Here is a 15,602-nt window from a genome sequence, read left to right as displayed (position 1 = left end):
GGGGCCCCCCCCCTCCCTCAGCGGTCCCCGGACCCCCGTCCCGGGCAGCGGCGGGCCGGCGCCGGGCAGGGTCCGGTCCCGGTCTCGGTCCCGGTGGCGGTGGCGCTCACGCGGTGCCTCTCTCTCCGCAGGGGCTTCGGGAAGCAGGGCTTCCAGTGTCAAGGTGAGTGCCGCGCCGCGGGGGGCCGGGGGTGCTTCCCGCCGGGCCGGGATCGCCGCCCTCTGCGGCCCCTCTCCTGCCCCCCCCCCCGGGGCGGGCGGCAGGGTCTGGCCCCGTCTCCCGGGACCCCGCATCCCCCGTGGCCTCCCTACGCTTCCAGCCCGGTGCGGAAGGGGCCGCGGGGAGCGTCGCTGCCGCGGCCGAGGGAGAGGGAGAGGAGTCCGGTCAGCATCCGCACGGGAATCGCCGTGCCCAAACCGGGGAAGCAGCTTAGTCATTTTTGTAACCGACCGAGCGACTGGTCGGTGCTTTTAAGCCGCTTGCTTGTCAGGTTTTGTTACCGGAGATAAGTGGTGAAGACCTCAGATGAGTCCACCCAAAAAAGGCAAAGGGAAGTTTATCATTTTAGATGTACTTAATATGAAAACATGTGCTCTAACGGCAAACCGTACACGCTGGCGTGGTGTGCCGTCTGGAAGAACTTGAATGGCTTAGTTGTGTTGCTGGGGAAAAGTGAGGCTTTGTAACAAAATATGTTGCAACAGCTTCTAGGTTACTACAACCGGAATTCTTTGTTTTTATTCTGGAAGGGCTTTTTAGGGACTTACGATGTGCCCTCATGAAATTAAGATGAGCTAACCTGACTTTATCTGGGTGCTCAGCGCTCTTTTTGCTAGCCTAACGCTGTAGGTCGTGTCTGCTGCAGGCAGCACAGCTAATCCTAGCTACGATGGCGTGGGCCTCAGCTGCGTGAGGTTAAGGTCTGGGCTCGAGATTGTCACGGCTGACACCTGTAGTTGCTGGCACTGAAATCTTGCTCTAAAGAATATTTGGGGTAAAGTTTCATTTTGGCGAGTAGCCGAATCCCAAGACGAGGTATTTTGCATGAGAATAAAACCCCTGTATAACTGTAATATCACAAGAGCTGCTAGTCTTGGCAGACTTCATTTGTATCTGAACCAGAAAACAAACCCCATTGGATTATAGCGTGGCACAGAATCAAAAGCCGAGCTGTGAGGTGTCGCAGAGGATCCAAGTCTCCAGGTGCGAACTCTGCCCGCCTTGCACCTGGAATCTGGGGCAGGCGCGGGCACGGGGGTTGTTACTGCGGCCCGCATCCGCGACGCGGCGGCAGTGCTGAGACGCTGGGAGGGACCGGTTCTTGTCTTCGGTGCTCTCGGGAGCATCCCTGCAGATGCTCTTACAGGCAGTAAAATCCAGCCCAATCAAATCATCTCTGAATCATGCTGCTACTCATCCATAGCACTTGCCACCTGCCTTAAGAGTATACCTTAAAATACCAAAAACATCCCTATCACCGATCCCAAACCTTCAGCTAAAGGCCTTGACTGATGGCAAGGAGAGAAAAAGCAGATACGAAGGCTAAAACATGTCCTAGTGGTGTTATTCAAGCTTATGGTTACCTCTGGTACCTGCTGCAGATGCTGAGTTTTTTTAAATGGGCAGTTTAATCCTGTTACTCAGAAGAGCTTTGTGTAGCTTAGGTCTCTTGTTGCGGGTCTTCCTATGTTTATACAGCCATTCATTTCTTGAGTTTCCTTATGGGGCATGCAGCATCATGCCAGGCATGTTTACACAAATGTAACATCCCTGAAGTTTGAAGTGTGCTAGAAAAGGCTAGCTGGGATCATCTGCTGCTGGAGCAGGGTTCTCTCTTTCTGTCTAATTTCTGGTGCTTTGCTCAGTTCTACCTATAGTGTTCAGTATCAGATAATTTGTGCCTTTTAAAAGTTTTTCTTCAAGCCATTAAGAAGTATTGTCCAAACCTGTAATTGTGCACTTGCTTCAAGGTTTAAAATTTTTTAACCAGTATTAAATCAGTCTTCCATATGAGGTCAGTAAATGGGACTTGTAAGGATAGTCCCAGACTTGCTAATGCATGGCAATTGCCCTCCAAACGTAGAGACCTACCCCCCCCCCCCATATTAAACAAAGCAATTCTGTCCTGCGGTTCCTTGAAGTAGGAGTCTTTAAGAGGCTGAAGTAACACCGGTAGGATTCCCACTAGTATGCTGTGCTCAGTGATCTTTCCAAAGGTGTGCGACTGGTCTGTGACGTATATTTCTGCCTTAAGAAACCACTTTCAAAGTTATTCCGCTATTACAAACACGAAAAGCACATTACTGTGTATTGCAATAGCATCCTGAAATTTTGCAGGCTGCAGTACATAGAGTAGACCAGTTTTACCTTGAATACCTTCCTAAATCAATGAACTTCTGTGGGTTTTTACATATGTCCCCTTCTGTGAGGTTTTGAGATCTCTCGTTGTAAAGTGCTCTTAATAGTGAGATTGCTGTAACTTAAACTGTGGGTGTGATCTTCATTAGCGCGAAAGCATCTTGCAGTTGGTATCCCACGATGGAAGGCACACGGTGTCTCTATGTAGAACGTTTCCAGGTTAGAAAGTCAAGCATGAGCTATAACTTGCTACTGCATGCCATCTGCTTTGAAATCACAGCTACCCAAGGAAAGCTCCAGGAGGGATTTAATTTCTTTTATGGCAGGAGAAAGAGCTAGGAGTGCCAAGCCTGGCACTGTGCGTGGCATTACTCCTTCTCCCAAAGTTGATCAAGCTATTAAACTGGGATCCTTTGCACCAGTTGGTCATGCCGTATATGAATCCTATTTCATGAGGCTCTGCTGGCATCAAACGCTAGACTGTTCGGGTTGTTCTGCGTGTTGTGCTGCGACTGCTGTTGCATTTGATAAATAAGTTATGTCTACAAAGAAACCTCAGGACTAACTTTTGTTTAGGGGTTCTGTTTCTTCAACTCTAAGTGGCTTACAGTAAGCCTTTAATTGTAGTTTTTAACTCTCCCTTTATTGAATACCGATTAGTTGAACTTTAACAACTTCCCCAACTATTTTATTCCGTTGTTTAGAGGGGATGCCTAGAAACATAGCTAAAACATATGCCCGTCTCATTTCTGAGCTGTTTTCTATTGCCATGTTTGCTTAAGTAGGTTTTCGCTTATGCCCTGATTTCTTTCTAGGACATTTTCACTAATTAGATTGTTAATTAGCTCATTACTTGTGACTTTCGGCAGGAAGTTTGGAGAAGCTGGCTCTTTGTAGCTTGAAATACTAATGGGTACCGCAAATGCCACTTAACTGCTTGCTAATCTCCTTTTCCCTGCATAAATCTTAAAACTTATTGGGCTACTGCCCTCTCAAAGGGAGGAAGCACGTCTTTGCTGGGCAGCCGGAGGTCTATGTGCACGCTGTCCCGAGGAGCAGGGCGGATTCTTGCGGAATAATATAATATCACTGCGCTGCCAGGCGCAGCAGTGTCGGAAGATGCAGATTTCGCCGGAGTGCTGTGGGTGTGCCCGGAGCTGCCGGGAACGTGAACTCGTTTTGGGAGGGAGCTCGGCACGCGCTGGCTGCGTGTCAGCCCGAGGTGCAGATGGGGCTTCCTGGCGATGCTCTCGTGACCTGTCAGAACTGGGAGGTACGCGGGCTGCGATGTGACCTCGCATACGACAAAGAGAAAGGGGTATCCGTGTGTTCTGCCCTTCCGCCTTCCTGTATTTTGAGGTCCAGCTGCCTGATGCTATCACCGGGGAAAATGTGAGGAGGGAGAGAAGCATCTTGTTGTCAGCGGACTGTCATGAAAGAATGATGTGTGGCCTTTAAGCTGCAGCTGATGGCTTTGCTGTCTCAGTTCTCCTAAGCAGTGCTTTAAGAATGATAAAGGAAAACGAGCTAGTTTGGAAGCCCAAGAGAATGACGTTCTTCCGTCTTATTCTCAGAATGTGCAGATTCTGGGAACTGACAGCTCTCTCCGTCTTTTCTGCTAATATTCCCTACATGCCATCCTTGGGGTCTCTTTCTCCTACTGTCCATGCAGCGCTCGGTCTCCTTGCCGATGCTGCAGATCAAGGTATTGGTTGTGTTACAGGTTTTGTGGTGAGAGCACAGGCACCGAGAACCAAATTTACTTAACCTGGAATCACTGTCAGAGCTGCTAGGCTGCATTTTCACCTTAGGAATTTGGGAGGAGCAGGGGGAAGAAATGCTCACCTAGAGGTGAAGAGCCATGTAATGTGATTCTCACCAACGAGCAAAAAATAACTTGCATCTGTTACTGTTTTCACATGTGCAGAGTAATCAGAAAAGATCTTGGAAAGAAGATTTTGGTTCCTTTGGAGAGAGAGGGGGAGAGCAAAGCATCATTTAATAACAGATGCTCAGATCTTGCGCAGTAACTTTTCTGGGAAAAATGTTTTCTTCTTATCTCTAGTTATGACTGGGTAAGCAACGATACTCCTCAAACATTTCTCTTTCTAAACTTCATAAAAAAAATATACTTCCCTCTTCTAGGTTTTCTTCCTCCCCTCCAAATCCAGTGTACTCATTCATTTTGTGTTTTCGTTTCAACATTTGATGCAAAAACTAAGCAGCTAGAGAAAGTCAGGCAGGACTTAGGTTTTAAGCAAGTATTTCTCTCGCTATCTGCCTTCAAAACCCACCCTTCCTTCCCCCACATCTTTGCTGCCCTCCAGGCGGAAGTGAAACCCATAACAGTTCTGGTCTCTTAAGCTGCAGCTCATACTGATGCTAGGTTGTTTTGTTTGTCGCCATTAACTCCATGCAGGCTTTCAATGTGCCTCTTTATTGACTGTATTAAGCAAGTGAGAAACAAAAGCAAAACAAACTCCAATCATTCAGAGTTGCCTCAAACCCAGTAATTTAGTGTCAACATATTATGCACACTAGAGAAACGTTAGTGTTCAAATAGACTAATTAAAAATGTTACTGCAATTACTTTTGCAACACAAATGATGCTAATTATATAATGCTGCAGAAATTGGAAACATAATTTTGGAGATTTTTTTTTGTGTGCCTTGCAGTGGTAATACAATCGCCAGTATTCTCACAGTGGAGTCTCTGGGCACGAGGAACCTGATTCTTTGGCTGCCAGTGGTGGTGCTTTGGAGCAGGTAGAAATAGAAAGGGGAAGTCGGTCTGGTCCCCTGCTCGCTGCACCAGATGGCCTGTGGTTCTGCAGAATTATGAATAAAAAGAGAGCTGACGGGGAAAATGGGAAGATGTACCCCTTTATGTTTTGGTCAAATGGTTAAGTTTCTTTCAAAGCCTGTACCCTGAGGTGGTTTCCCTAATGCTGCTCTTTCCTGCTCTAATACTAGCAGTTCAGAAAAGCAACTGAGGAAGGAGGTATGCCTTGAAAGGAAATCTGAAATTGCAGCAACCTTTCGCTGCGTAGGGTCTGTGGCTATCAGGTTCAGCAGGGATCACTTGATATGTTAAGCCCTCTTCGTATCTCCTTACAGCGCAGAACAGTCCATTTAAAGTTTCTTGGTGGACGTGGTTTCTCTTTCCCTTCCGCCTTTGCAGTTTAGCTTGGTGGATTTTTCTCTCTCATCTGCTGTGATAGCTGCCATGCTAAAATGATCTTAGGCTCTGATAACTGAGCGGTCCGCTTCCTTCCCTCGGTGCGCGTTGCTGGCCGCCGTCAGAAATAGGAAGCTGGGAAAAGGGGGTTTGCCTGGGCTGGCCCCGCACGGGGCTCCTGCGCCGCGGGGGCAGCGGGTGGGCGCGTGCCGAGTCTCGCTGGTGCCTGCCGCTTGCAGGGTCTAAACCAGCCCGGTAGCTGAGCCTCCGTGATTATTATTCTCAAGTCATCGAGCCTTCCAGTGAAATCTAATGCCTGGGCTGTCCCTAAGGAGACCTTTGAGCAAATGATACAGGCTTTTCTGGATGCATGCTAATCGAGAGCAGGGACGTTCGGCTGAAGTTGCACGCAATCCTACGGATGCTTATTGCACCCGGGGCTCCTGCAAGGGTGGCGGGGCATCCTTACACGAGCAGGAAGCTTGTGTTCTTCCTTCTCCAGCGCTGTGGCTCAGGGCACTGCACGAAGGGCGCCAGGCACCCAAGCGGTGGCCATGAGCGCGTGGCTGGTTGGATGGGGCAGTGGTTGGCTCCTTGCTCCAGGGCCGGTGCTGACCACTGCTGCAGCCAGGCCTGCAAAGATCGCTCTTCCAAACACATGCTAGAATACAGAGCAGGCCACGCTTGTGTTCTCCTTGCAGTTTTGCACCCGGTAGTCCTGGGTGCCGGAGGAGTGGGTACGTCTGCGCTGCAACGAGTGACGAGCCTTCAGATCGTGTCTTAAACTAGCTAGCGTGGATGCTGGAGGCAGCGAGGCTGTGCCAACGCGGTGCCGGCTCCGTGCTGCCCAGCTCGAGCTCCATGCTGCCGTGACCGCGGGCGTCTGACTGACCGCGCAGCAGATCTGGTCGTGCCTCCCTTGGCCCTTGTCTTGGCGCTCTGATCTGTGCCTGCGCGCTTGCCTGTCTCGGCTCTGGCGGAAGGTGCTGGGGCTGCAAAACAGGACAAGACCATGCATATTTGATTCCTGGTGCAAAACAGGAGATGGGTTTGAATCTCTTCTTAAAATCTGGCTCGAATTCTGTTAACTTACTGGGGTTTATCTAGAAGCTCAGGCTAGAGGAGTTTGGCCTGTCTGGTGTGTCGCAGTCCTTCCCCCAACTGGCCAGCATAGCTCATCGTTCCTCTAAGTTCATTTGAAAAGAAAAAAAAAAAAATCTGTAAAAATGCTTGAAACATTCATCAATGCTATCCAGTCCTGCTTTGGATTTATCAGCAAATAAGTCTCATGATCGCTGTGACTAAGAAATTCACTTCTAACTGTGCCCCTAATATAGTTCAGGGCAGAACTGCTTGGAACATGTAATTAAAAAGTGTACAATCAGAAGGGAAATGTTAAAGTGCTGTCTCCTGTTCTGATTCGAATGTGCGTGGTAATGAGAAGGGATATGATGGTGGGTGGGATGGGATTTTGCCCAAGAGAAATGTTTGGGTGGATTTTTTTCCTGCAGAAGCCAGCTGTGCAGAGGATTAGTGCTACACATTAACATAAACAGAGCTCTGGACCTGCCAGAGTCTGGCCGTGGGCTGGTAGCCTTTCTGTGCATGTGATAAGGCTCTGGCGTGAAGGACAACGCAGAACAGCAGTGGAGGGTGTTTGAAGTGCTGCGCGATTAATTCCTCTCGTCTTGCTTCGTGAATCATTATTCTGAAAGTCCATAAAGTAGAGCCGTTTAGAGAAGGTGAGTAACAAGCTCTCTGTAGGAGAGGTGTGACTGTAGGTCTTGAGGGCAGCGTGTTCCTCATTTTGTTCAAGAGTTGCAAATGCAAGGCAGATCTGCACAGGGCTCGCTCTTAACAAAGGCGACAAACATCACCGCAGAAGCAGGGCTCCTTGCACCGTGACCCTGGGTGCTGCCTGAGGTCTCCGCTGCGATGTCTTTGTGTTGTCCTGCGTTGCAGTCACCAGTGTCCCTTGCATTGCCTATGACGGCTGCGCACCTTGTCTCTGAGAGCCAGGCGAAGGGGAGAGGGAGGAGGGAGCGTGCAGCGCTCCGCAGACCCTCCTCGTTCTGCGCGTGACGCTGTGATAAACATGGTGAGGCAGATCGCTTGTTCATCCTGCATGTCGGCATAAGCCTGGACCTCGAACGGTGGCAGAAGCTCTTGCTGGAGCCAAAGCTACTGCGCTCGTCAGGGCAGGAACCTTGCAATGACTCCCCAGAATTCAACTATTGCACTGAAATGTTGTATCCGAACAGAGAAATGGGGCCAGGGTGTCCAGGCACAAGTGCAGTAAGAAATGAAGACTGTCCCTTGGGTTTCACCGTCCCCTCTGGGAAGGAATATCCATGGGCTGCTGCTTCCCTGCCTCCAAGCCATGGAAATGGGTTGCTTCAGGGGAGGCAGGAAAGAGCGTGTCGGCTCGAGACTGCTTTTCCCACCCCACGGTCCACCCAGCCAGGGTTGGTGGGTGTCGGGGATTGCTGTGGCTTGGCCAGGAGTCCCCTGGGGCAAAGCAGACGGGGGGGCGGGCGGAGGGAGAGGGGCTAGGTTACCAGCAGAGATGTAAAATGGGTTCAATAAATGTCGCTGTCCTTCAAACAAGGACCCAGTGAATGAAGATGAAGGTCTCCCCAAAGCTGTTCGCTCCCATCGGAGCTAATGTTAGGGAGTGTTTCCCGAACACTGGGACTATTGTCGATGCACCCAGGAAAGAAAGCGCTTTTGGGGTGGGGGGAGACTTCACTCCGGCCGGCCCTGTCCTGCCAGGCTGGAATAGCCGTCGGCAAAGAGTCAGTTTTCCACAAAAGCTGTGGGAGGGATGGGGGGGGGGAAAGAGAGGAAGAAAGCTTCAGTTGTGTGTCGCTCTGCAGCAGCCAAATTCTTTGCATTAAACAGAAGCAATTCCCACAAGTAGCTCTTCTGGCTGCAGCTCTTCCCGGGAAGGCAGCGTTCCCGGCCAGCGAGCTGTGCTCTGCTCGCCGTCGCGCCCGACGCTGTGCAAGGGCACAAGCAGTCGAGTGCTTGGCTGCGTTTACCGGAGCGGCAAGGGCTCCTCCGGCAGCACGCAGAGAAGCAGCCGTGGGGGCCTCTCCCCGGGGGGTTTGGTCAGCCCACTCCATCGTGTCTCATCCCAAAGAGCGGAGCCCTGATGGGCAGCAAACGGCTTAGACTGCAGCAAGCTGCTGCCGCAGTTTCCAGCAGTGACTGTCGAGAGCTGGATGGGGGAGCTGAGCCAAAGCTGGCTTTGGTGTGCTGAAGAGCCTGAACGCTTGCTCCTTGTGCAGGGTCCGCGTGGTGCAAGCGCTCGGGGCTTGACTGGAACGGCTGAAGCGAAGAGATGACTCCAGCCAAGGAGCTTTCTCCTGTTTTGAGGTTGCCCGTTTGGCTTGGGTCCTGGTGGTGGTCGGTGCCATGCACCATGAGATGCTCAGAGGCTGTTGCCTCCTAAAACAGCTGCTGTCCCCTAAGAAATATTTCTGCAGGTTTGTAAGGGGAGAACGAGCAAAGCCCTGCGCTTGCTCGGGGGAGCAGCAGGAGCCGGCGGGATGCCTGGCGCTGGAGAGGGGCTCCCGCTGCCGGGGCTGGTGTGGGGCATGCCTCGAGCGGAGGAGGATCTCCGCGGCTTGCGACTCTTGCTGGAACTCCGTCCTCTCTTTTCTGGTTACCTCAGTACAGGCTGCGAGTGGTTTATTAGCCCTGCTGTTAGACCAGCCTCCGTTGGAAAAATAAAATAAACAAAAATGTTCTCCTTACGAGCAGGCCGCCTGAATTGTGTATAATTAAATAAATGGGTAATTTGAAAGCAGTAGTCCTCCTTTTCCTTTTGAGGATTATTTAGCTGTTAGTAGATATGGGAGGAGGCAAGACCAATCCATAGGGGGGTCGTACATCCTACAGTAACTCAACTCGCGCCATTGCTTCCAGCGTGGCTCCCGTTTCTCTTTAAAAGGAAATGCATTTTGTGAAACCGTGGCAGATGTATTCATGCAGCTCCACTGTGCAGATTAAGCTGCGCGCTGCCAGTATCCTTCAGCTTAGGATCTGCTGGCAGCGATGGGTATTGCCTGCTGGCTGCATGCTGATCTGCAATGCATAAATCACTCGGGACGGTTCCCCTGCAGCCGCGTCTGCTGCAGTTTAACGCTCGGCGCGAGGCGGAATAGGGCTCATCGTCCTCTTCCTGAGAAGAGGTTACTCTTCCTTGTGCTATGGAAGCCAGTCGCTTTCTGTCCTTTTTTACAAAGTGCCTCTCTTTTGGTGACTTTACAGAGCTTGGCAGACTTGGAGTATAGCAATAGTTACTCTCCTGTTATGTGTTGATAAATGCTATTAACTAAGACGTGGTTTTTCCTTGCTGCTGCTCCTGCGTCCTTCGGTAGCCTGCACAGTGTATCTGCTGGCACGTGTTAGCCGAGAGGGTTGCTCGCAAGCCGCTGTGGATGGCGTGCGCCGTCAGAAAGCGTGCGTGTTATCTGGCCGGTTCTTTGTGGCTCGTAGTTGACCTGAGGCATAATTGTGGCTCCGCTCAAACTGTTTGCGTTTGAGGGGTTTGGGCTGGCTTCCTCAGCTGTTTATAGCTGTCCTGCTTTTTCCTGTCGTGTAGGAAAAGCAGCTCTGACAAGTGTTCTGGGGTGAACACCTGCAACCTTATTAACCTCGTGGTTTTGGAGCTTAATTTCTGCGAGCGCACGTGCCACCATGGCTAAATTCTTCCTGCCGCAGCTGAAGTGCATCAAGTGTTAAGTATTTAATGCGTCTGAGCTACATCTTTTCATTTTAAATAATTTGTTTCCATTTTTAAATCTCGCTTTTGTGCCAGATTTATGCATCTTGTGTAAATACTACAAACAGAATATACTTACTGCTAATCCTAGCTGTACAGGCAGTGCTGCCAAAAGACCCGACAGTAACAGGCTGTAGTGCACGCAAGTTACTGGAGCTGTTAACCCGAGGTGCATTACGGTACGCTTCCAGCTACGTTGGCTCTTGTGTATCCGGCTAAATCTGCACTTTTCCAGAGAGTGACTGCTTGTGAACTTTCCTGCTTGGGTGGAAGTGCCAAGTCCTCAGAAAAAATATTCTAAGCAAGAAAATCGTACTAGCTCCAAGCAGGGTGCAGAAGCGGTGAATTCCGGGGTGGATAGGGAAACGGGGGGGAAACGGGGCTTTGCAGGTAAGTCGTGGGAGCGGCTGGGCTGGAGCAGGGCTCGCGGTCGCCGGCGCGGCCAGGCTCACCCGAGACACGTGCGGGGATCGCAAGGTGAGTTTAGGCAAGCATGCGTGCTCCCTTGGGGGTGATGGAAACAGCTAGTTGCTTGGGACAGCCCTGTTTGCCATCAGTTGGGCATCTTATTTAAAAACCTCAGTTTTCCGTAGTCCCGTCTCTTGCCTCTTGCTGCGGTCTGCCTACGTTTGGTACGTAGTCGGCGACGGGGAGGCTCACAAAGATTGTAATGCCTGAATCACGGCCTCCAGACGCTCCCCTTCCTCCTAACCCGTGACGTCGGTGCGTTTCAGCTGATCATGCCGGTGGATTCCTTGTCAGCTCGGGTTGCCACGTGAAACGATGTCGCGGTAATAGCTTCACCTTTAGAGGGAACAGCTAAATACCTTTATTCTGGCCTGAACAGCAAGCACATGTCATAGTTGACACTTAGCACATGAACAAATGCATTTTCATGATTTCCAATTATAGAAGAATGAAGAAGAGAGGTTGTGAAGAGAAGCGAAAGTCTTCCTGGTGTTGTGAATGGCTTAATGCAACTTTGTTCGGTGACAAAGCTGTGAAGTCAGGGGAGTCGGTACTAACGTTGTTTTATAATATCAGAGAGAAGCTGGAGTGAGGGGGAAGTGGCCCACGAATTCAATTTGCATCACTGAGTGGATTAGCTCCTGACGCAGTGCAAAGTCATTATTTACCACGTCTCAGGATCTGTTGCCTTTGTGAGCGCGACGGTTTGGGGAGAGGCTGATTCAGAGATCGTTACCTCTTGGTGTTTTACTCGGCGGGGGACCGTCACACTTGCCTTGCAAGCGAAACGAGGCTGCTTGTCCAGGTGGTTAATATTGTGCCCACCCTGAAGAGGCAGTGATCTGTTTTTATTTTATTTTTTTTCTTTTTCTTTGCATTCATCACACCAAGCGCTTTAACTTGGTTGGGGGGGCAAAGATTTAGAAATACTCCGTAACTTGCCGTTAACCTAGCCAAGATGAAAAGGTTTAACAAAGCAATAAAAATGGCACAACCTGCATCGCCAGGCTCTCCCGAGAGAGAGAAATGCGGCTTTCCCACCAAAGAGCAGAGCGTAGCCGCAGTCGCGCCAGCGAGCTTCCAAGAGGGGCGGTGTGGTCCCCGCGAAGCTCGCCGCCTTGAATCTCGGGGTACGGTGCTGGAGCCGCTGTGTCTCCGGCAATTCCTATCCCTCCGGTGCCTTCAGGCTAAGTCACTATATTGTCCCCTTTCTCATACTGATGGGAGATTTATGCACAGCTTGAAATAATCCTCCGAACTGTTATTTATAGCCTGGTGTTGAGCTCCAGGAGCCGTTTTTACTGTGGAACACCCTTTGCTATGTCGTCATCGTTGAGATTAACTTTGCTACGAGCTTAATTTTATCCTTGCCTCCTTCAATCTTTGCATGGGCTTCTTCACGAAAACAGCTTTTGAGGGAAAGATTATCAGCTGCTCCATGTTCAATTAGTTTCTGAAGAGGTTGATGGAATAACTGGCTCTTCCTGGACTGATCAGAGCCAAGTGGTCTCTCCTGCCATAGCTGTAATTGAACGTGGAGAATCGTAGAGCTGGCAAGAGGGGACAACTCTGAGGGGAGTAGAGGACCAGACCGGACCGCTTTACCCTCTATTTTTTTTTAGTGTGCCACAGAAGATTCTGCTGCTTTTCTGTTTCTGCTCTAGGAATTGGCATAAAACGGAACTAATTCATGTTTGTGTGGTCATGCGTCTAAATGCCATCTCGATAGCTCAGACCATTAACTTCCAAATTTTTGTTTGTTTGCCTCGGCCTTAGGGCCAAAGCCTTCTGGAAATGAGGCTTGTGGGTCTCCAGCAGTAGCGAGTTATTCTGCGAGTAGAGCGGCGATGCTTGTGGCGGCCGAGCTGACGTGGAGGGTACGCTTCTGGGCGTCTTCCCTGCCTCGGACGTCAGCGTCCGCGCCTCTGCGGTCTGGCGGCTCGTCCTGCGAGCCGTCCACCTCGGAGGCTGGCGCTGCTTTGTCCCAGGAGCCTTCTGCCTTCATGTTGAGTTATCATCCTTGGGGATGTGACCCCGAGTCAAAGGGAGAAAGCTGGTGTCCTGCCCCGCAGCCCTGACGCCCTCAACAGCGACTCCTTAGCGGGGTGGAAGGAGGGYGCTCGTGCTGAAACAAGCGAAGGTCTCGCTTCTGGGCGTCTTGCCGTCGAGCGTGCTGGGGCCGTGTCTCGTCTTGCAAGTCCTTCCAGGCCCCCGGAGCCGCTCCGTGTCGCCGCGCGGTAGGGGCGAGCTGGAGGACGCGCGTCAGCCCGGGGAGCGGGTGCCTCCGGCGCCGACCCCGATGGCCGCGGCTGTAAGGGCACCTGGCGAAAGGAAAGCGGAAACGGGGAGCCTGGAGGGAAGGAAGGAAGGAAGGGGCTCGCTGACCATGCGGCTCTGCGTCAGGACCGGCGGTGGCCTGGAGGCGATGCGGAGGGATGGRGGGGACCCGTGCCCGGGCGGGATGCGCTGCGGTGCCGCGTCTTTGAACCTTTGAACGCTTTCGTGTCGCGTAGCGGAGGGAGGTACCAAGGGTGTCGGTCCGCGTTACCCCTCCGTCCTGGCCACCTAGACACCGTCGCTGCGTAGAGCGTGGGCGAATGTACAACCACGCGCGGTGGTAAGAGCGCATCTTCGGTGACCTAGTGTCTCCTAGGGCTTCGAGGTGGAAAAAAGTCTCACTTACTGGGTCATTTAGAGACTCCGAATCTGGGGTTTTGGCAGGAGGGGAGGCTTTAATTAGCAGCTGCTCAGTAGGGCTGCTATTAGATCTTCAGAGTAAGATACTGCTGGACTGGAAAAAATGTAACGATAGCTCATTTGCTTGGGAAACCATTATGGTGATTTGCATTTGCGTTGAGTACTAAATCCTTGTAGACATTTAATCTTTCTGAAGTAACTTCAAACTATACAGTTCAAATTTCCTCCTCCCCTGAACTATATGAATATCTGCCTTAATGCAGAACAGTTTAGAGTTTGAGTTCTTCTATGTTTTGCTGTTCTAACTCTGCTGTAAGGGAAGAGAATACTTGTCTGCCAGCTGTGGACAAGAACTGTCATCAAATACTGCATGAGAAATGGCTTGCTTTTCTTAACATTGCAGCAGAATTAAATTCTCCCCTATTAGATACCTAAAAAGAAATTTTTTTGTGTCTAACAGCAGTCCYTCTATTGACCTGAATACTCGGAAAACATGTATCTGCATGGGAGGCTTTGCAGCATGTTTTCTGAATCCGAGTTCTGCTGGTGCTTGAAAATAAGTCCCTTTGAAACACATCCTCCAAACTTTTGTTTCTGCCTCTGTTGTCAGCTTGCACGAGCTGATGCTGAGCATCACCAGCGCAAAAAGAGAGAGCGCCTCCGTAACCTTGGACTGGGTGTTGCCCTGGACTTTCCGCATCTGTGYTCCCCAACAGACGAGGACAGCCAGCTGACTCTCACATGTTCAGTAGTTGAAGGCCATTGCTTTATCACCAAGGGTTTATGTGAGAACAGATGGTTGCAGGACGGACCCGGCTGCCTCTGCAGCGAGGTGTTGCCCGCTCCTCGGCAGGGCTTGGCACGGGGGTTGCAGGCTCTCGCGGGGACTCTGCTCGGATGGGCTATCGAGAACCTGAGGCTGGTTTTTTTCTCATGACAAACTCTTCAGCTTGCTTGGGAAACTTTCTGAAAGGATCTAATCTGTATCACTGATTTTCCTCCCCCCCCCCCTTTGAATATCTGCTAAAGCTCAGCTGCAAGTGGTTGCAGTTCCTGTCCCAAATGCAAGTTAAATCTCCAGCCATTTTGCCTCACAATGTGCAAACTTCAGAAGACAAAATTTATTTTGCCTTCAGCAAGGCTACAGTTTGGCCCAAGTAACAAAATTACTAGGCAAGATGTTTATATTTTAGATCTGTCTTAACCRTTTCCCCAGGCTGGTACGGGAATCATTCCCTTGTGTGGGTAGGAAAAAACGGGGTAGTAGCTGTGTGACATAATGTGCTGACTATACCTCCTTGACATTGGATGGGAAAGTATGTCCTAAGCAGTGCAGGACAGGGCTGGAGGATATCCCTGCCTCCCGGAGCGGCTGACTGAACAGGAACAGAAATCGGAGCAGAGCGTCCCTGCCCGGCGATTCCTCCTGCAGGTGTTGCTGATGCTTCAAAGACACAGACAAGTTTCTTTTCAGAACTAACTCCCCCAGTTCTGGGTTTTGGAAATTTTGAAGAAACTTATTTTCTCTAGTGTTACTGTTAACTGAGTCCAAGAGGATGAGAATAAATGAACTGTTGCGAAGGGCAGACTGACTCACTTTCTAGTTCTCCTGTAAATTTCCATTTAAGTTTCAGTTTAAGCTCAGGTATGAAGGGAGTGAAAGCTAGTAATTTATGACAAAAACTTCTATTTTAGATCACTGTAGAAGAACTCCCTTTCTAATTGCAGAAATTATAAGGCTGCAATTCTTGTAAAGAAATACTGAATCCAATAGTTACCTATGAATTGCCTTTCAGATACTTTACTTTAGAACCAGTAAAATGAACTTTATACAACATAGCTTGAGTTTTGGTGTCTTGATGCTTCTCATGGTTTGACTGTGCTACCTACCTGACCCAAAGTCTGCACGGACTCGCATGAGCGAGGAGCTCTCTGGGTCTCTCATAGCCTGAGCAATTGCCCTCTTTCGTTTGCTTTTGGGCCTTGCTGTCACTAGCTTCATTTGATGGCCTCTAGCTCTTGTACTGGAAGAGACMATAAGCTACCAGTCCTTACTGCCCCCTTCTCACCAGGCATGCTGTTGTAGGCTTTATCYTGGGCTCCCTAAGTTGT

General features: G+C 50.4%; 1 protein-coding gene across 2 annotated transcripts in view; it reads left to right on the top strand.

The window, feature by feature from the left end:
- The window catches only part of PRKCB (protein kinase C beta), a 140,210-nt gene that overhangs the window by 584 nt on the left and 124,024 nt on the right, over window positions 1–15,602 (top strand). For both annotated transcript variants that reach the window (XM_026086027.1, XM_026086018.1), the window contains exon 2: window positions 132–163. In XM_026086027.1, coding sequence (XP_025941812.1) covers window positions 132–163 — 32 coding nt within the window. The remainder of the gene's footprint in view (window positions 1–131; window positions 164–15,602) is intronic.

Source organism: Apteryx rowi, unplaced genomic scaffold (assembly GCF_003343035.1).
Source record: "Apteryx rowi isolate R43461 unplaced genomic scaffold, aptRow1 scaffold_119, whole genome shotgun sequence".
NCBI lineage: Eukaryota > Metazoa > Chordata > Aves > Apterygiformes > Apterygidae > Apteryx > Apteryx rowi.
This window is presented reverse-complemented; position numbering and strand designations above follow the sequence as displayed.